The sequence below is a fragment of the Schistocerca cancellata genome, chromosome 5, assembly GCF_023864275.1.
Source record: "Schistocerca cancellata isolate TAMUIC-IGC-003103 chromosome 5, iqSchCanc2.1, whole genome shotgun sequence".
Taxonomy (NCBI): Eukaryota; Metazoa; Arthropoda; class Insecta; order Orthoptera; family Acrididae; genus Schistocerca; species Schistocerca cancellata.
The window spans coordinates 415,430,957-415,452,990 of NC_064630.1; the positions used below are offsets into that span (position 1 = coordinate 415,430,957).

The following is a 22,034-nucleotide window of genomic DNA, read 5'->3' on the forward strand; positions in this document are numbered from 1 at the left end:
ATATTTACATTTCCGTCTGATTACAGGACGAAGAATGAAATAAATATTTAGCGATTTCCGAGTGTGTGGTTAGGCAGGAACATAAGAGGACATCTACAATCGCTGCGAGTGAAACTAGGAACAATAACTGCAATTTTCTTTCTTGTCACAAATATTTTGCTATTTTTTCCCGAATATGCGGCAATTCGTGAGTTTGTGGTTAGGCAGAAACCTAAGAGGACAGTTTTAACTGCTGCAACTAAAATGAAATTCGTATTCTTCCTTCTGCCAAATATTTGGCTCTTTACTTCCGAATATGTCGCAGTTTCTGACGGTGTGGTTAGGCAGGAACGGAACACGACAGCCGAAATCGCTGTGAGTGAATTGAGGAGTAATAACATTAATATTCTTCCTTTTCACAAAGTCAATAGCAGTCCCTGCAGATATTGCGCGTGACGTCAAAATGACGTCACGTTTGTAGAAAGTGTAGTGAAATGAGTGTTACTCTGAAAGATGGTTTTCTTCCTTGCCAGACTTAGCCTTTTATCGCGTTCTTTTGCTGTAGTTGGTCCAGGAGGTTAGCGTAGTATTGTCCCGTTTTTGACCAGTGGGAAGATAGTCTATCAGCAGAGTCCCTTTCGCATCGCAGAAAACTGATGCCACTACCTTTCCGGCCGATCATATTGCATTTGCTTACTTTGGTGGAGGTGAATCAACATGTTTCCACTGCTTTGACTGTTATTTTGTCTCTCGGGTATGGCACCGTGTTTCATCTGTGGCTACAAACTGATGCAAAATCTCGTTGGTTGTTGTGAAAACGGATCGAACTTTGTTCGGACATTGCCATTCTGAAGCAATTCTGATCCTGCTTTAAGATTTGCGGCACCCATCTAGCAGATAATTTTCTCAAATTCAGTTACATCACTAAAATGTGATACGTCCGTTCACATGACACCCCACAGCTTCAGCATTTTCTCGCACTTTTTGACGGCACTCCCTCATGATCATTTTATGCATTTATGGCATGTCTTGGCTGATCACTACGCGTATCATCATCTAAGCTTTCGCGACCAAATTTAACCTAGTCAGTCCACTTGGCAACATTTGTATAAGAAGGAGTGGAGTCCCCCACTGTGTTCTGAATTTCCTTTGCTTCTTATCTCTCTTTACGAAGTACTTAATCAATGCTCGAAGCTCGATTTTTTCCGTCTTCACAAATGACTACACGGGAACAACAACAGGGAGACGTCCGCGCCACAGATCTCTACCGAGAGTACTGCCGCATCGCGTGTTTAATCGTGAAGGGTCACCTATTATTACACGGGAACCTCGATGCGGTGGTTGGGGTCAGTGGAATGCACGGTACAGGCGACTGGCTCGGAGTTGTTCTCGAAGTAACCGATTTGCGACAGTTGGTTGTGTCACCATAGTGCCAACTGCTGCTCAGAGCCATACGCCGAACACACGACCTCGTTCATACTCAGGGAGGTGTTGACAGTGCCGTCTTTGCCGTCTTAAAGGCATTCTTCGACTAACATCATCTCGCCACGTCCAATCTCAAAGGTAACTAACGCTCACGGCCGTTACAGAGTCTTTTTAAATTAAACGTCATTTACATCCTCATTGTGATGTTACTAGCACCACTCTTATGCAACTGGTGCGAAATTTGAATAGACATACTCTTGCAGATGAAAAAACCCGCCTACCAGGTTTCGTTTATGTCGCCCAAATTCTTCTTGGTGTTGCGTTTCATTTTCGTCAGTGTATTTAATGCACGACAGTAGAATGTCGAATATTAGCTTAGCGGTGGTATAGGAGCGTCTGTGATCCGTATACCATCGTAGTTTCGATACAGCTAAACAAGAATGTCAGCGGTTGACAAAACGGGCAGCCGTTTCAGAAGAGTTGAGGCCTGACGCCAACTCCTGCATCTGGTGCGTTCAAGCAGTAGGTCCGTGTGGCCTAGAGGCCGACTGTAGTGACTGAGGAATACTTGTGTTGCCTGTAGAAGATCAACCAGCAAACTAAGAGCGACGGTTAGCTTTGGGTGCTATTTAAATCTCGGCACTCAATGAAAACAGTCGAATGTCCAGTGAAGGGCTACTTCTTACTCCCAACTTAATTGAGTACGTTTCCACAACATTGAGAAGGCTGCTCGGACTTATTGAATTGCCAGACACTGACGACTTCTAACTGCTGAAGTCGTGTCTCTAGTATATACGTGACAAATCACCAACCTACCAATGAAAAGGAGTAACTATTCACAATGATTTTGGAAAAGCAACCCTATACATAAGTATCATCGACAGCCGTCGCATCACGCCTAAAATTATTAACAAAATTTAAGCGCTCATTAATAAATTCTGTGTTGTGTGTTGCTTATGATCTCAAATGCTTCCTATGCTTTAATTTCCCTAAATATTTATTAAATCCCGCCATTTTAGAGAGTGTACCAATACAAAATGTGATTCAGAAAATCTACTAGATATCGATCATTTAGTTATCGTTGACTCATCGTAATACTTGAAATATTTTCCATCCACAAACTTTCTTTAGATGTGAGAAGTTAAATTCCAGCTCGCCAAAACCGGTGAATATGCTGAATATTCCAACAGTCAGTACTTCAAATCCTCAGTTTTCCAATTATCAAAGCCCCTCTGTGGGTAGGTGGATCGTTTCGTTTGCTTTGAGGCTCTTTCTACGTACTTGTTCATCCAATTAGTCAGAAGACTTGAGAGTACTTCGCAGTTATTGAGCCGGCCGGTGTGGCCAAGCGGTTAAAGGCGCTACAGTCTGGAACCGCGTGACCGCTACGGTCGCAGGTTCGAATCCTGCCTCGGGCATGGATGTGTGTGATGTCCTTAGGTTAGTTAGGTTTAAGTAGTTCTAAGTTCTAGGGGACTGATGACCTTAGAAGTTAAGTCCCATAGTGCTCAGAGCCAGAGCAGTTATTGTTTGTGTTTGCCAAATGATCAAGAAGTTGAATCCCTTTTGCATCCCAGAATACGCGTCGTAACGCCAAATAAAGTTGGACCACATCTCACCCACAGTAATAAATTGGTGAAAAAATTTGGTTGTTTTCTTTTCAAAACGTTCCAAAATTTGTATTTGATTTTGAGTCATAGTTCAACAAATGCGAAATTCTCCTTGCACAAGGCAGCCTTATAAAAAGTTCCTTTATATAAAATAGCCCTTTTTCGATGTTTCCAACTGTGACTGAATTTTTATGACATTTTTTGCACTGAACGACTCCGAGATATGTACGGGCAGTTTCAAAGCAACTATCAGTTTCTTAACTGCTGTTAATGAAGAAACGCGTTTCTTATGAAGTTTCACAACTTTTTAAAATGTTGGTTGGAAATGAGACATCAAAAACATACATTTTTATAATGCATAGTGTTCCAGGTTAACTATCGAAACGAAACACACGCAATATGGATATCTTAAAAATTTATTTAAACAAGTCTGCTCTATCGAGTTTACAGTCGACTTACGTTGTTGCAAATTATGTACCAACATCCCAAAAACAAAATTTCGTTGGTTTCAATGGACTTTTTGTGTTCGAGGTCGAGAAGCCTTCTCATTGACTTAATACATGCTACATCTGATGACTTCAATACTCTGTGCTCTGCAGCAGGATATGCAGTACTCTGTACTATATAGCTACCACACCACTGCGTAAGAGATACCACTGACATCATTTCGTCTATATATTTACGTGGTACGTTTTCGCGATGATTTCAATACGAATGTCACACTCAAAACGGAAGGCATAGATTAGATTAGATTAGAGATTAGATTAATACTAGTTCCATGGATCATGAATACAATATTTCGTAATGATGTGGAATGAGTCAAATTTTCCAATACATGACATAATTAAGTTAATTTAACAACATAATTAAGTTAATATAACAACTTTTTCATTTTTTGTGTTTTTTATTTTTATTTATTTTTATTTTTTATTTTTTAATTTTTTAATTTGTATCTAAAAATTCCACTATGGAGTAGAAGGAGTTGTCATTCAGAAATTCTTTTAATTTCTTCTTAAATTCTTGTTGGTTATCTGTCAGACTTTTGATACTATTTGGTAAGTGACCAAAGACTTTAGTGCCAGTATAATTCACCCCTTTCTGTGCCAAAGTTAAATTTAATCTTGAATAGTGAAGATCATCCTTTCTCCTAGTATTGTAGTTATGCACACTGCTATTACTTTTGAATTGGGTTTGGTTGTTAATAACAAATCTCATAAGAGAGTATATATACTGAGAAGCTACTGTGAATATCCCTAGATCCTTAAATAAATGTCTGCAGGATGATCTTGGGTGGACTCCAGCTATTATTCTGATTACACGCTTTTGTGCAATAAATACTTTATTCCTCAGTGATGAATTACCCCAAAATATGATGCCATATGAAAGCAACGAGTGAAAATAGGCGTAGTAAGCTAATTTACTAAGATGTTTATCACCAAAATTTGCAATGACCCTTATTGCATAAGTAGCTGAACTCAAACGTTTCAGCAGATCATCAGTGTGTTTCTTCCAATTTAATCTCTCATCAATGGACACACCTAAAAATTTGGAATATTCTACCTTAGCTACACTCCTGGAAATTGAAATAAGAACACCGTGAATTCATTGTCCCAGGAAGGGGAAACTTTATTGACACATTCCTGGGGTCAGATACATCACATGATCACACTGACAGAACCACAGGCACATAGACACAGGCAACAGAGCATGCACAATGTCGGCACTAGTACAGTGTGTATCCACCTTTCGCAGCAATGCAGGCTGCTATTCTCCCATGGAGACGATCGTAGAGATGCTGGATGTAGTCCTGTGGAACGGCTTGCCATGCCATTTCCACCTGGCGCCTCAGTTGGACCAGCGTTCGTGCTGGACGTGCAGACCGCGTGAGACGACGCTTCATCCAGTCCCAAACATGCTCAATGGGGGACAGATCCGGAGATCTTGCTGGCCAGGGTAGTTGACTTACACCTTCTAGAGCACGTTGGGTGGCACGGGATACATGCGGACGTGCATTGTCCTGTTGGAACAGCAAGTTCCCTTGCCGGTCTAGGAATGGTAGAACGATGGGTTCGATGACGGTTTGGATGTACCGTGCACTATTCAGTGTCCCCTCGACGATCACCAGTGGTGTACGGCCAGTGTAGGAGATCGCTCCCCACACCATGATGCCGGGTGTTGGCCCTGTGTGCCTCGGTCGTATGCAGTCCTGATTGTGGCGCTCACCTGCACGGCGCCAAACACGCATACGACCATCATTGGCACCAAGGCAGAAGCGACTCTCATCGCTGAAGACGACACGTCTCCATTCGTCCCTCCATTCACGCCTGTCGCGACACCACTGGAGGCGGGCTGCACGATGTTGGGGCGTGAGCGGAAGACGGCCTAACGGTGTGCGGGACCGTAGCCCAGCTTCATGGAGACGGTTGCGAATGGTCCTCGCCGATACCCCAGGAGCAACAGTGTCCCTAATTTGCTGGGAAGTGGCGGTGCGGTCCCCTACGGCACTGCGTAGGATCCTACGGTCTTGGCGTGCATCCGTGCGTTGCTGCGGTCCGGTCCCAGGTCGACGGGCACGTGCACCTTCCGCCGACCACTGGCGACAACATCGATGTACTGTGGAGACCTCACGCCCCACGTGTTGAGCAATTCGGCTGTACGTCCACCCGGCCTCCCGCATGCCCACTATACGCCCTCGCTCAAAGTCCGTCAACTGCACATACGGTTCACGTCCACGCTGTCGCGGCATGCTACCAGTGTTAAAGACTGCGATGGAGCTCCGTATGCCACGGCAAACTGGCTGACACTGACGGCGGCGGTGCACAAATGCTGCGCAGCTAGCGCCATTCGACGGCCAACACCGCGGTTCCTGGTGTGTCCGCTGTGCCGTGCGTGTGATCATTGCTTGTACAGCCCTCTCGCAGTGTCCGGAGCAAGTGTGGTGGGTCTGACACCCCGGTGTCAATGTGTTCTTTTTTCCATTTCCAGGAGTGTATATGCTTCTGATTAAGGTGTATATTTATTAATGGCGTCATACCATTCACTGTACGGAAGTGTATGTACTGTGTCTTATCAAAATTCAGTGAAAGTCCGTTTACAAGGAACCACTTAGTAATTTTCTGAAAGACAGTATTGACAATTTCATCAGTTAATTCTTGTTTGTCAGGTGTGATTACTATACTTGTATCATCAGCAAAGAGAACTAACTTTGCCTCTTCATGAATATAGAATGGCAAGTCATTAATATATATTAAGAACAACAAAGGACCCAAGACTGATCCTTGTGGAACCCCATTCTTGATAGTTCCCCAGTTTGAGGAATGTGCTGATCTTTGCGTTTTATGAGAACTACTTATTTCAACTTTCTGCACTCTTCCAGTTAGGTACGAATTAAACCATTTGTGCACTGTCCCACTCATGCCACAATACTTGAGCTTGTCTAGCAGAATTTCATCATTTACACAATCAAAAGCCTTTGAGAGATCACAAAAAATTCCAATGGGTGGTGTTCGGTTATTCAGATCATTCAAAATTTGATTGGTGAAAGCATATATGGCATTTTCTGTTGAAAAACCTTTCTGGAAACCAAACTGACATTTTGTTAGTACTTCATTGTTACAGATATGTGAAGCTACTCTTGAATACATTACTTTCTCAAAAATTTTGGATAAAGCTGTTAGAAGGGAGATTGGACGGTAATTGTTGATATCAGATCTATCCCCCTTTTTATGTAACGGTATAACAATAGCATATTTCAGTCTATCAGGGAAAATGCCCTGTTCCAGAGAGCTATTACACAGGTGGCTGAGAATCTTACTTATCTGTTGAGAACAAGCTTTTAGTATTTTGCTGGAAATGCCATCAATTCCATGTGAGTTTTTGCTTTTAAGCAAGTTTATTATTTTCCTAATTTCAGAGGGAGAAGTGGGTGAGATTTCAATTGTATCAAATTGCATAGGTATGGCCTTTTCCATTAACAGCCTAGCATCTTCTAATGACCACCTGGATCCTACTATATCCACAACATTTAGAAAATGATTATTAAAATATTTTCAACTTCTGACTTTTTGTTCGTAAAGTTTTCATTCAATTTGATGGTAATACTGTCTTCCTGTGCTCTTGGTTGACCTGTTTCTCTTTTAATAATATTCCAAATTGTTTTAATTTTATTATCAGAGTTGCTGATTTCAGACATGATACACATACTTCTGGATTTTTTAATAACTTTTCTTAGTATAACACAGTAGTTTTTATAATGTTTGATAGTTTCTGGGTCACTACTCTTTCTTTCTGTCAGATACATTTCCCTTTTCCGGTTACAAGATATTTTTATACCCTTAGTAAGCCATGGTTTGTTACAAGGTTTCTTTCGAGTATATTTAACTATTTTCTTGGGGAAGCAGTTTTCAAATGCATTTACAAAAATGTCATGAAATAAATTATATTTTAAATTGGCATCAGGTTCACGGTACACCTCATCCCAGTCTAACTGCTGTAGGCTTTCCCTGAAATTTGCAATTGTTAAATCATTGACTGAACGTACTACTTTGGAGGACTGTTTAGTATTGCTGAATGGAGCTATGTCATATATTGTAACTAGCTGTGCACCATGATCAGAAAGACCATTCTCAACAGGCTGAGCATTTATCTGGTTAAACTTATCTTGGTCTATAAAGAAGTTATCTATCAGTGAGCTGCTATCCTTTACCACCCGAGTAGGAAAATCAATAGCGGGTGTCAAATTGAAAGAACCGAGTAATACTTCAAGGTCATTTTTCCTATTACCCTCTTTCAGAGAATCTACATTGAAGTCTCCACAAATAATAATTTGCTTCCCCCTGTCTGACAGACAGCACAACAAGGAGTCCAAATTTTTCAGAAATAAATGAAAATTTCCTGATGGGGACCTATATACAGTTACAATTATAAATGTGCCTTTATTTAATTTAAGCTCACAGGCACATGCTTCTATATGTTTCTCTACACAAAACTATTTTGTTGCTATACTTTTTGCACAATGATAACTTTTGACATATATGGCAACTCCTCCTTTCTCCATATTTTCTCTCATTACATGTGCAGAGAGCTTATATCCACTTACATTTACCTTATCCATATTAGTAACAATGTGATGCTCAGACAGGCATAGTATATCTATTTCATCCTCAGCTTCTAAATCTTCTAAACAAACCAGAAGCTCATCTATTTTATTCTTTAAACTCTCAATATTTTGATGAAATATACTTACATTATTTTTAATTATACTTTTATGAGAACCTTTCCTTATTCTAACATTTGCAGTACTCTCCTGTCTGAGTTTCTCATTGTGCTTAGGCCTAGTTGCTATACCAGTGGTCACATGGTGTTCAGAGAGGCAGATTATGTCAGCTGGGTTGGGTGACTTTAATTCATCAATGCAATTACCTAGGACTGAGATACAACTTGGTGGAGATAAAATTTCTGGTGATTGGTGAAAATTGACAGGTGTGATTGGTGATCCAATGTGCTAGAATAAACTATGAGCAGTTTGATCGGTCAATTTACAGCCAACTGAAGAATAAGACGATTCTTCAAAAAAAAAAAAAAAAAAAAAGTGGCTCTGAGCACTATGGGACTTAACTGCTGTGGTCATCAGTTCCCTAGAACTTAGAACTACTTAAACCTAACTAACCTAAGGACATCACACACATCCATGCCCGAGGCAGGATTCGAACCTGCGACCGTAGCGGTCACGCGGCTCCAGACTGTAGCGCCTAGAACCGCACGGCCACTCTGGCCGGCGACGATTCATCCCCGAGGTCAAGCACGAATACTGGGCTTTCCGCGGGACGCTGCGTCAAGGGTCTGCTGTGAGTCTGATTTGCGCACGCATATAGATGACAGACCTAGTCGTCTTCTTTACGCATGCGAACACTTCTCTTACATGTGCTTTCTACTTGGGCTCTACTCAGGATGTGAAGTGTTGTTAACGTCATATCTCAATTCACAGCAGAATTCGGCAGTCGGTGACCGATACGATTTTACGTCCGTACTGGTTTCATTGCATCTGTGTCGTTTTCTATGAAACCTACACCACTTTAATGTATTCTTTCTTTGGCGTACGGAATAAACTCGCTTGAATTCAAACCTCTTTCTCCGTTTAAAAAGTTTTCTGACGTCATTATTTCAGCTGGCTCCTTAATTACATTGGCCTGGCATCTCGGACCACAACACGGTCCTGTCGAACCTCATTAGTGGTTACGTTCCAAATACTGACTCGGCGGTGTGGAATTTGCTTGGCTGCTTGAGATGATTTTGTCGCTGGTGTTCCATGTACCTCATTCCCACTGTTCTGAAGCTACTTCACTCTTCAGAACAGCGGAGAACATGCCCAAGGTAGACGACGACACACTCTTGAAGGAGCCACACAAATCAGTTTGTTCATTAATTTTTATCGTTTGGAGACGACTGTGATTGCTATACACGGTGAAGCCTAACTCCGCGGGCAAAATTTCAGAGACTGTTCAGGAATATTTTCTGAGTATTTTCGTGCAAGGGGCCCGTGGTTCTTGGTGGCTTGTCAGACTAATTAAATTTCGTTTGATTTCTTAGTCTTGTTGATTCTTCAATGTGTGGTGCACTGAAGCACTTCACAGCAGTGCAGATGTCGAAGGTACGCACTATTTGCCTGTTTTGGAAACAAACTTGTTCTGTTCACTCACGATAGTAGCTGTTGGCAATAGTAATGCCCATTTACTCTTCGCCATCAACTTGGTATTCAGCATTGCTCGGTTCTGTCTCGTGTTTGTTTTTCCGGGAGTGTTAGGTGTGCAATAACAGTGATACACAGCTGTATACTGTGTGATACAGAACAAAAAACATCTAATGAATTATGTCCGGAAATGCATGGTTTCCATGCTAGAGACCATTTATTCAATCATACTTTGTTACAAAGACTGCGGCCTAATACGCGCTGTACATGCAGCCACACTTACAGTATGCGTGGTTTCGTCCTAGAGGGTGGTACTGTTCCTTATACGTCATGCCCCAGCGCCCTCTCCTGCCGTAGTAATTGGTAATATTGTGTCCGATTCACTTCTCTTGCTGACTCACATAGAGGATGTGATACAGCGTTGTACACAATGGCTCCGTATTCGAATCGAGAGCTTGGCAACGTGGTGTTTACTTATGGAAAGGCAAATGCCAACGGACGGCGGGCAGCAAGGTTGTATTAGGAGACATATCTCCGCCACAACTACCACAGCATTCGCTATTTGCAACATCGTTTCGCCGTTTGCCTGAGACAGGATCGTTTCAAGAAGCAGGAAATCATGAAAGGCGTACCAGAAATGTTCGGACAGTAGACTTGGAGGATAATGTGATTAACTCTGTGGAAGGTGACTGCCTTGTCGGTACCAGGTCAGTTGGCCCGCCAGTACAGGTAAGCCAGACAACCGCGTGGAACATTCTCCATGACAATTGTACTGCCCTTGTCACTTACAGCATGTGCAGGGCTTATTGGAGACAGATTTTCCACATCGGGAGCAGTTTTGACACTGATTTCTTCACCAGGGAACTGCGATTCCGGGATTTGTGTCATCCATCCTATTCACAGATGAGGCAATCTTTACGCTGAGTGGTATCTTCAACTTTCATAACAGTCATCTGTGGGACAGTATGCAGAATCCCCATGGTATGGCGACAGCAAAACATCAGCATCGGTGTAGCCAGAGTGTGTGGACCGGGTTAATTGGCGACCGTATTTTGGGACGAGTCTTCCTTCCACGTCACCTAACAGGCCGGAACTATCGGCGTTTCTTGAGGGTGACTTTGCCTCTCCTGCTGGAAGAAGTGTCACTGATGATTCGAAGGGTTATGTGGCCGCTACATGATGGTGCTCCGGCCCACTTCGCCGTTAACGTCCGGAGGCATCTCAATCGTGTCCTCCCTGGTCGATAGACCGAACGAGGGTGTCCAGTTGCATGGCATGCTCATTTAGCGGATCTCAACCTGTGCGATTTCTGGTTATGGAGGCATCTCAAAAGTGTCGTGTATCCAGAACCCATTCCAGATGTGGCGACACTGAAGCAGCGTATTCATGCTGCCTTTGACACTGTTCGGATGCAGAGTGGCCGATGTGAAAGTGTGAGACAGAACATGTTGCGGCACGTTCACGCATGCTTTGAGTCACATGGAAACCATTTTCAACAATACTGTAACTATTGCTGCATGGTACAACGCGTATTAAACCACAGACTCTGTAACAATGTATGATTGCGTAAATGGTCTCTAGCATGGAAACCATGCATTTCTGGACGTAAGTTCATGAGACCTTTTTTGTTCCGTATCCTCTCATCCATCAATCCCTAGAGTTTGTAAACGGTGGAAAAAGTCACCCTGTAAGTAGAGTTGCTGATGAAGAGTAGATCGGTAAGCACGTTGTTTATGGATTCACTGAATACAAAGGGAAAGTGGCACAATGACAGCATACTGAGCTGTTCCTTCGGCGATGGCAACCACATCACAGTACCTTTGCTTCTTTGCTGTTGTGATGGTATTTTCACAGGAAGGAAGATAACAGGAGTGTTGTAAAATGGTTCAAATGGCTCTGAGCACTATGGGACTTAACATCTGAGGTCATCAGTCTCCTAGAACTTAGAACTACTTAAACCTAACTAACCTAAGGACATCACACACATCCATGCCCGAGCCAGGATTCGAACCTGCGACCGTAGCAGTCGCGCGGTTCCGGTCTGAGCGCCTAGAGCCGCTCGGCCAGGAAGGCCGGCACACATGGTACAGAAGCGCAATATCAACAGCAAGTCAAACTCTGCTACGAGTCCCTGTGTAGGACCTCATTCTTAACGGGATGCTTAACATCCATTTTATTTCTTTCCCTTCGCTTGAAGCCCAGTAGAGAGCATACAAAAATGCAGCTATAGGTGATGCTTACTTTACTGTCGGAGTACATTCTAACAAGGAACCCCTTGAGTGCGAGGTCTCACAACGCTAATGATGTTTACCGCATTCGACGCCCCTCATATTGTCTTCCGCACAACTACAATATTGGCTGCTAATGGCAACAGGGGGTGGGACTGAAGATATCCAAGGATGAGCAAAGCATGAGGCTACGGAGCATAGTTGAACTGCTTGCTCGACGAGTGACTCACAACAGTGCCATAGTGATAGCTGTGTTGTTACAAAGTGGAGCAATGACAATGATGAACAAAGCAAACATTGCATCATATACAACAGTTGCCGAAGTTGACATCTAGTCAGAAAGGAACACACAGAATTTCGCAGAATAAGAAGTGGCATCAGAAATATTAGCCTTTCTGCAAGGTGAGTCGTTGGAATGCGAGCTGTGATATAAGTTCGACCGTGCGGTCAGTGTGTATGAGGAGTACAATGATGACGATACGTCCTTAACAGGTGAAAATGATATTGAAACAGGTGTCGAGCCATGTAGTTCCTTGTCGGACAGGGAAGCACAAATTCCGTCTCCAGTGAAACATAGCGAAGAACAATCGTTGTCCGAGGAGCAGATACTAAACATCGTTATGTTTATGGAGATCATCCGCAGCATAGCAAAAAAAAAAAAAATAATATGAACAGATTTCGAATAAGTCCTCAGCAACATAACAGTGTAGTGCATAAGAGGATCTACGGATATGTAAGGGGGACAAGGCAGATTTGTTACAAAAACTGGTGCTTGCGCGTTTCAAAAATGCTCGATACAATTTACAGGATGTGCATGATAGTGACCTACTACGTTATGCACATCAAATTGCGCGCGTCGTAGATTACAGTTACTTTAAGGGAAGCAGTGAATGGTTGCATAACTTCAAACAGTGGTACAGAATTGTAAGACTAAGATAACGAAATTTCAAACAAAGCGTTGACTTGATGATGCACAGCAGACTGCGGAAGCTGCCCGAGAATTTGTAGATGAGGCATGAAACTTACCCACGTTCTGTTAGGACTTCGTTTTCTACTCTGACCAATCGGAATTTGAAGAGAAAATGTATATAAAAAGAATGCTGGAAATCAGAGGTACCAGGAGATTTATATCAAGATCAACTAACATCAATACCTTAACGCATTCGTGCCCAATTACGTCGACTGTTAATCTGGATGGTAAATTGATTGGAAATATATTTATTGTGCTATGAGAGATTGGAGGTGTTCTGCATATTTAGGTCACAGCACGCAAGAGGGGAAAAATGGGCGTAAGAAAACTGCAACTGTGGTTCGAGTACTGCTTTTGGCCAATAGCTGGTCAAAATAATTTGTTATTGCGTGATTCCTGGTCTGTGTATAAAAACCATACTCCTTTAGAGCAAACTACCCCTCCTGAAAAGTATGTGACATTGCAATTCATACTACGTGGAACCACTGGAAAAATTCAGTCTCCGGATGTTTGTTGTTTTCCGTGTTTATAAAACATAGTATCGCCCTATCTGCAGTCTAAAATCATTGGGGGAAGTGGCAACAAAACGACTATTCACGTTGGTGTGTAGAATATATGAGTCTGGCGATATACCATCTGACTTACGGAAAAGCATCATCCACACAGTTCCGAAGACGGCAAGAGCTGACAAGTGTGAGAATTATCGCACAATCAGCTTAACAGCTCATCCATCGAAGCTGCTTACAAGAATAATATACAGAAGAATGGAAAAGAAAATTGAGAATGCGCTAGGTGACGATCAGTTTGGCTTTAGGAAAAGTAAAGGAACGAGAGAGGCAACTCTGACGTTACGGCTAATAATGGAAGCAAGGCTAAAGAAAAATCAAGACACTTTCATAGGATTTGTTGACTTGGAAAAAGCGTTCGACAATACAAAATGCTGCAAGCTGTTCGAAATTCTGAAAAAAGTAGGGGTGAGCTATAGGGAGAGACGGGTCATATACAATATGTACAACAACCAAGAGGGAATAATAAGAGTGGACGATCAAGAACGAAGTGCTCGTATTCAATCTGTACATCGAGGAAGCAATGATGGAAATAAAAGAAAGGTTCAGGAGTGGAATTAAAATACAAGGTGAAAGGATATCAGTGATACGATTTGCTGATGACATTGCCATCCTGAGTGAAAGTGAAGAAAAATTAAATGATCTGCTGAACGAAATGAACAGTCTAATGAGTACACAGTATGGTTTGAGAGTAAATCGGAGAAAGACGAAGCCAATGAGAAGTAGTAGAAATGCGAACAGCGAGAAACTTAACATCAGGATTTATGGTCACGAAGTCAATGAAGTTAAGGAATTCTGCTACCTAGGCAGTAAAATAACCAATGACGGACGGAGCAAGGAGGACATCGAAAGCAGACTCGCTATGGCAAAAAAGGCATTTCTGGCCAAGAGAAGTCTACTAATATCAAATACCGGCCTTAATTTGAGAAAGAAATTTCTGAGGATGTACGTCTGGAGTACAGCATTGTAGGTAGTGAAACATGGACTGTGGCAAAACCGGAACAGAAGAGAATCGAAGCATTTGAGATGTGGTGCTATAGACGAATGTTGAAAATTAGGTGGACTGATAAGGTAAGGAATGAGGAGGTTCTACGCAGAATCGGAGAGGAAAGGAATATGTGGAAAACACAGATAAGAAGAAGCGACAGGATGATAGGACATCTGCTAAGACATGAGGGAATGACTTCCATGGTACTAGAGGGAGCTGTAGAGGGCAAAAACTGTAGAGGAAGACAGAGATTGGAATACGTCAAGCAAATAATTGAGGACGTAGGTTGCAAGTGCTACTCTGAGATGAAGAGGTTAGCACAGGAAAGGAATTCGTGGCGAGCCGCATCAAACCAGTCAGTAGACTGATCAGCAAAAAAAAAAAAAAACGCCTTAAAGGATAGCCAGTTTCACGATAACCTCAACGACAGGCTGTTTTCGCATTAGGTTGCATACTGTCACATTCCATTACTTCTCATCACCCCGTTACACCAATATGATTCTGCATGCATTCTTCAAGAGTGGATACCTGGTTGAACGTCCTGCATGGTTTGTAACTCGCAAGGAGATCACCTTTGATCTTGATGGTGCGAACTTTTGTGACCACTGTGGCGCACCAATTTTCTTTCGGTGTTCATGGTGCAAGTTAATTGTTTGTTTCGAACATTACTTGAACGTCGACGATGTCCATTTTGTGAAGTATAGTACATACTTCCCATAGGAGATTGATCACTGCACTCCCAGGGCACTGATTTTCTTTCGCTCATCTGATGTACATGGTGAGTCATTGGAGGTTAATATTTTTCCTGTCGTAATTGTTAACACAACATATCCAAATGAGCCTTACTAAAGATCGAACCTGAGAGACCTCGCGCTCAGGGGTTTCCTTGTAAGACAAAAAACACGAAGGAATTATCCAAATGCTACGGAAATCGGCAGTTTTGAAGTATATGTACAAACGCATGATAATAATCTCACAAAATTGGGGTGATTTATTCAAGAGAACGAGCTTCACAAATTGAGCATGTCAGTAACTCGTTGGTACACCTCTGGCCCTTATGCAAGCAGTTATTAGATTTGGAATTGATTGACAGAGCTGTTGGATGTCCGCCATGGGGATATCGTGCCAAATTCTGTACAATTAGCATGTCAGATTTTCAAAACGTCTATCTGGTTGGAGGGCTCTACCCATAATGCTCCAAACGTTCTCAATTGGAGAGACATCTGGCGATCTTGCTGGTCAAGGTTGGGTTTGCCAACCACGTTTGGCAAGCACGCATACAAACAGTAGAAAGTATCGTCGTGTGCTGACGGGCATTGTCTGATGAAATGTAAGCCCAAGATGGTTGCCACTGAGGGCAATAAAATGGGGCGTAGAACATCGTCGACGTACCGCTGTGTTGTATAGGTGCCGCGGATGGCATCCAAAGGGATTCTGTTAGGAGGAGAAATGGCGCCTCAGACTATCGCTCTTGTTTGTCGGCCCATATGGCGCGCGACCGTCAGGTTGGTACTCCACCGCTGTCTGTGGCGTCTCCAGACAAGTCTTCTATCTAGAATCTCATTTTCTGGGCTAGAATTGTCGTAACTGATGAGTCTCACTTCGAACTGAACCCCAGTGACCAGTGAAGACGTGTCTGGAATCGCTGCAGACAGCAGTGGGAGACCAACCTGATTGTCGGCCGCCATACCACCCGACAACCAGGAGTGATGGTGCGGGGTGCTATTTCTTTTCATAGCAGGACCGCTTCGGTTGTCATCTACGACAGCCTTATAGCATAGCAGTACGTCGATGGTTTTCTACTCCCTATTTTGTTGCCCTTTATGGCAAGTCTTCCGGGGTTTACATTTTAGCAAGGCGATATTCGCTCGCACACGGCGACAGTTTTCATTGCTCATCTTCGCGCTTGCCAAACAGTACCGTAGTCAACAAGGTCGCAGGGTCTCTCCCTAGAGCGTTTGGAACCGTGTGGACAGTGCGTCCAACAAGCTCGGGGTCCTGAACATCTAACGCGCCAATTGGACAGAATTTGGCAGAATATTCCTCAGGAGGACATCCAACAATTCTACCGCTCAGTGCTAAGCCGAATAACTGCCTGCGTAGGGGCCAAAGATGGACAAGTGCATTACTGACGTGCTCAGTTTGTGAAGTTCTTTCTCTTGAGTAAATCATCGAATTTTCCTGAAACTGCTATCATTTTTTTTTCTTGAAATGTGCATCACACTTACTGATTTCCGTACCATTTGGATAATTCCTTCGTGGTGCATCTTTTTTTTTTTTTGTCTTAGAGTGCTCTACGTGCAAAATAGAATCATACACTGAACTATAACCAATAAAATGTCATCACATATTAATTAATTTTATTAAATTAAGAATACACCTGCAATTGCTTGAAAGTTCAATAATTTGGAATCTTTTTTTATGCGTAGAATTATACATCTGCAGCGCCTGCCTTTGGCACGTAAGAATCGTGGAAAAAACAACTAAGAGTCACAGTGAACAACAAGAAACAGAACTCGTTAATTTAATTACACATATTAGGCATAACACGCATGTTGTTTCTACAGTATCAAATATAACTTTGAAAATGTCAAGACACAAACATAACCACAGGAAAGAAATTTGAGACGCTTCGGGCAAAAAGGTAAACAATAACGACAAACAGTGTACTCTTCATGTCAGTACAATAAAAGACAGTGCAGCTCAGTTTAGTGCTCGTAGATCAGAACACTACAACTCTATACTGAGAAAGCTTTCTAAAATAAAAATACACATTCACTTCGGAGTGGCCGAGCGGTTCTAGGCGCTGCAGTGTTTAACCGCGTGATCGCTGCGTCGCAGGTTCGAATCCTGCCTCGGGCATGGATGTGTGTGATGTCCTTAGATTACTTAGGTTTAAGTAGTTCTAAGTTCTAGGGGACTGATGACCTCAGAAGCTAAGTCCCACAGTGCTCAGAGCCAGAGCCATACACATTCACACTCTTTAGTGGCAGGAGAAACGACTCAGCACACTCTTTTCTGTACTTTCTCTAGACATAAATATAACACCGCTCGGCAAAAAAGAAAAAAAAGCCAGTCTCAACTTTTAAGCAAGCCGTAGTCAAGATGGTGTAAGAAGAACTTTGACAGCTTTCAACTGCGAAGCGCTAACGACTGCAGGTGGAAACAGTAGCCGTCTACGGAGTTGGGACAACATTGAGGCGTTTCCAGAGACAAACGTCTTCTTTAATCTCGCATTACGTTATCGGTTGAGTTAGGTGCACGAAACAGCCGCGCCCAACCCACAACTGTCAGGGATCAACTAACGCCAACTCAACTACAGACGATAATAGCGCAGTTTCTTTTATAATATATTAATGACTCCAAATTTAAACGGTAACATTTTTGAGAACTTCCCCCTAAAGCTGATATTTAACTTATAATTCTACTCTCGGTGAAACCGAAATTCACCGATAGAATTTTGGAGGTTGTTCAGGGATATTTTATGAGCATTTTGGTAAAATAGACCTCTGGGTGGCTCGATACTGTTTAATTCCATTTCATTTGATTTCTTACTCCCATCAATATTTTTATCTGTGTCGCACGGAAAATACGCCTGCAATATGTGCACGCCGTCGACATTTGCTCCGGTATGCAGATACCAGTGCAAGTATCGACGGTATGCGCTGTGGATCTTGTCTGAAAACAAACGTGTTCCATTCACTCACGATAGTGATGCCCATTTCACTTTTCACCCTGAAGCGTGCCTTCAGTACCGCTAAGTTGTCTCGGGTCTGTTTCATCTGAGAGTTGTGGCGTTACTCCGCGTTTCCAGTTGTACGTTTTGGTGATTGAATGTTACAGGTTTTTTCACTGTTGTGACGATATTTTCACAGAAACAATGATAACTGAATAAATCATAATTACATTATTACTCAGTAACGAGCCACTAAAAACCACGCGTCCCTTATATCAAAATAGTGAAAAAATATCCCTGAACGACCTACGAAATTTTCTTGGTGGTGTTCGCGTCAGGTTCACGCTGTATACTTAAGATTAATGAATGTGTCAGTTACACCATGAATTATGGATAGTGAACTCGGGAACTTCTCTTTGTTAGCTTTAGCTTTTGCTCTAGGTAGTTTACACTTTATTACTACTAATGTATTTCCATGTGCTCTGACAATATAACTGCTTTTTGTGTGACTTCTACACTGCCAGACAAAAAAATGTGCAGTAGCTAGAAAGGGAATAAGAAACGAAATGGAATTCATTGGTGGAGAGCATATGTAATGTTATTCAAGTTATTACAAAATCGAGTTCCGTTTACAAAGAACTTGACAGTATGAGCGCTGTTATCAGTATGACATAGCACTCCTTCTGGCCTGGTATGGTTTGGAAGGGTATCATAAAGCCGTTGTATTCTCTCCTGAGGAAAGCTGGCCAACAACTGTTGTAACTGGTCTTTGATATCCTGAATAATGACACTGGAACACTTGACGTCCGAGCAGGTCTCACACATGGTCCATTGGGGACAGATGTGGGGATACTACTGACCACGAGAGTATCTCAACATCACACAAACAGTTCATAAGGACACGTGCCATGGTGGAAGAACACTTTCCTATTGAGAAGTTGTACCACAGTACTGTTGCAAGAGAGGTAACACATAAGGTTGCATGGCACTGTATTCGCTAATACGTCTGGTGCCGCTGCTAGTTCTGGTGAGGGATGACACAGAAGTTTGAAGTGAGTTCATTACTTGGTCTCAGGTGACAGGCGCACAAATGAACTGGTTACGGTGAGCTTGTCGCACAATATGGCGGTCCTTCTGCGTGGTGACCAGAGGTGATTGAGCGGAATTTTGGTGACATGTGTGCCTGTCCTCACTTTCCCATGCAGTCCAGATCGGGCCACTGTCACATCAGAATTCCCCACAAATCTGATATTGCACGATTCGACCAGTTGGCCAAATGGAGACCCACACTGAAGCCCCTTTCAAACTCTCAGGTGCTGATAACGCTGTCTCACACAAGTGGGCGACATCTCCATGTCCTTCATATGATCACATTGACATCTGATTTTCTTCAAGCAACTTATGTAATCTACCAGGCCTCGTACGAACACTAAACAAAAGCATCCTCAATGCATCCTGGTTGTCGCTCTCTTTGTCAGAAGGAGTTGTAACTCTATACATTTACATTCCCGCAGGCGTACGTGTATGAAGTTACACTGACGTGACTCTGCCTCTGGGATGCTTCCCATTTTTTCCGTCAAGCGGTGTATATTTAGATAAACAGTGGCATCGCATTCTATCATGAAGCCTACTGGGAAAAGAGACGAGGATAATGTTTTGGCATTTGAATTGTTTATCTAAGGTCATCACTTGCGCAGAAACTTTTATCGAGTTTTGCCGTCTCTCATCCCTTTGGCAGTTGTGGAATTTAGAGCTTACGAATTCAGATTTGGAATCAGTGCGTGACGTGTGTGCGTGTTGCGTGTCGCAGTGCCCGTGTGGTCTGGGGTGAACGTGGCGGGCGTGCGGCTGCGGGACCTGAATCCCTGCATCGGCACCGACAAGGACCCCGAGAACTGGAAGGAGCTGCACAGCCAAGTCGTTGACAGGTGCGTACCGAGCTCTCTACCATTGCTTATTTCTGCCTTGTGCTTCTCCCCAATTTATAGCACGCAGCATTGTCTATTTCCTCTTTCTATATACGCAGCCTGTGACAAGTATCATATCGTATTATCACTGGTATGGCGGAGAACTGAGTCATTTCGTGCACTTTCATGCTTTTATTACAAATAATATTACATAGGGACACGAGTTATAAAATTTGAAGGACAAAGCGACGCGAGCGGCGTTCCAGTTGAAGGACAGAAAGTGGCTGTTCTCATAGATGTTTATGCGCAGCCTTCATCTTTTGCAACAGTTGTTAGGGTAGCAAAGGAAAGTGAAATGTGTGACCGTAGTCCCCCTGAGATCGATTGAAGGTAGTAAGGAAACGGCGATACACTGTGGCATTTCGGGAGCGGGAAAGGAATACTTCCATAATATACATCTGCATCTACATCTATACTCCGCAATCCACCTTTTCGTGAGTGGCGGAGAGTACTTTATGTACCACTGTCACTTCCCCTTTTTCCTGTTCTAGTCGCATATAGTTCCTGGGTAAAACGGTTGCTGGTAAGACTCCATATGAGCTCGAATCTCTGTAATTTTATCTTCTTGGTCTTTCCGCAAAACATAGTAGGAGGAAGCAATATATTGTCTGAATTTCTTGGAACTTATACTCTTGTAACTGTAACAGTAGATCATACCTCGATTCAGAACGCCAATCTTGCAGACTCTACCACTGCAGTTGACTGAGAAATCTCCGGGAGGCTTTCACGCTTGCTGAACGAACCCGTAACGAAACGCGCTGCTCTTCTTGGGACCTTATCTATGTCCTCCATCAGTCCTATCTGGAGTCGATCCCAGACTGACGAGAAATATTTGAGCGATTGTTCGTAAGCTACTTCCTTTATTGATTCCTGTGGATTTTTCCAATGAATCTGTCCGGTATCTGTCTTGGCTCTGATTAATTTTGTTTAGTCGTTCCACTTCAAATCGCGCCGTATACATACTCCTAGATATCTTATGGAAGTAACTGCTTCAAAGGACTATTCTGCAATCATGTAAACATACAATAACGGTTCTTTCTATCTATGTATTCGCAATATGTTACATTTATTTAAGTTAAGGGCCAATTGCCACTTTCTGTATCAAGAAGTTAACAAATAAAACTAGTGAATGGAAGTTTTCCATAATGAACATCTTGGCATTCTGAGACTGGCGGTAAGATTTTTTAAGTTCTCCTAGCTTTTTCATTTTCTGAGTTTCTACGACAATCGTTACAAACATTACTTAGTGTTTAAGAAATACTGTTCAAAATATTGGTATACTTGTGTTCAAGTAAACTTTAGTGATCGATATTCGAGCGTCGTGCTGAAACGATTCAAGAAACTAGTCTGAAGGAGATGGATTAAAATTGAGGCTATAGCATATTGGGTGTTGTTTTTCGTGGTTTCCCTAATACTTGGATTATTCATTTGAATACGGAACAGATGATTTCCTTTCGTCTCCTTGACCAATCTTTTGGTCCGTCTCTATGGTCTCATTGTTGCGGACAAGTATAAGCTTTCTACCAGATATGAATAGCTTTTTTGTGCAGGAATTTGGACATCGGAATACAGCCCTCTATCTTATCAATATAAAATCACTCTTTATACATAGCCTGCTACATATTTAATTAATTTCTTCAGTTCCCTTTGACAAAGATGAGGATTAAATTCGACCATAGCTTACTAAGAGAAAACGCCCCATTATTCGCTTAGAATACCTTAAGTCAACCATGGAGAACCTAAATTTGGATCACTGTTTGGGATTTAGAACCCAAATACTCCTGTGTGCAGATCCAGAGTTTGAAACACTGACCGAGCGAGGTAGCGCAGTGGTTAGCACACTGGACTCGCATTCGGGAGGACGACGGTTCAATCCCGTCTCCGGCCATCCTGATTTAGGTTTTCCGTGATTTCCCTAAATCGCTTCAGGCAAATGC

At 42.6% G+C, this 22,034-nt stretch overlaps 1 protein-coding gene across 1 annotated transcript in view; it reads left to right on the plus strand.

Annotated features, from left to right (window-relative positions):
• LOC126188572 (L-lactate dehydrogenase-like) overlaps positions 1 to 22,034 on the plus strand; it is a 236,442-nt gene that overhangs the window by 180,191 nt on the left and 34,217 nt on the right. Inside the window, exon 5 of the mRNA XM_049930174.1 lies at positions 19,941 to 20,058. Within this exon, the coding sequence (XP_049786131.1) occupies positions 19,941 to 20,058 (118 nt within the window). The remainder of the gene's footprint in view (positions 1 to 19,940; positions 20,059 to 22,034) is intronic.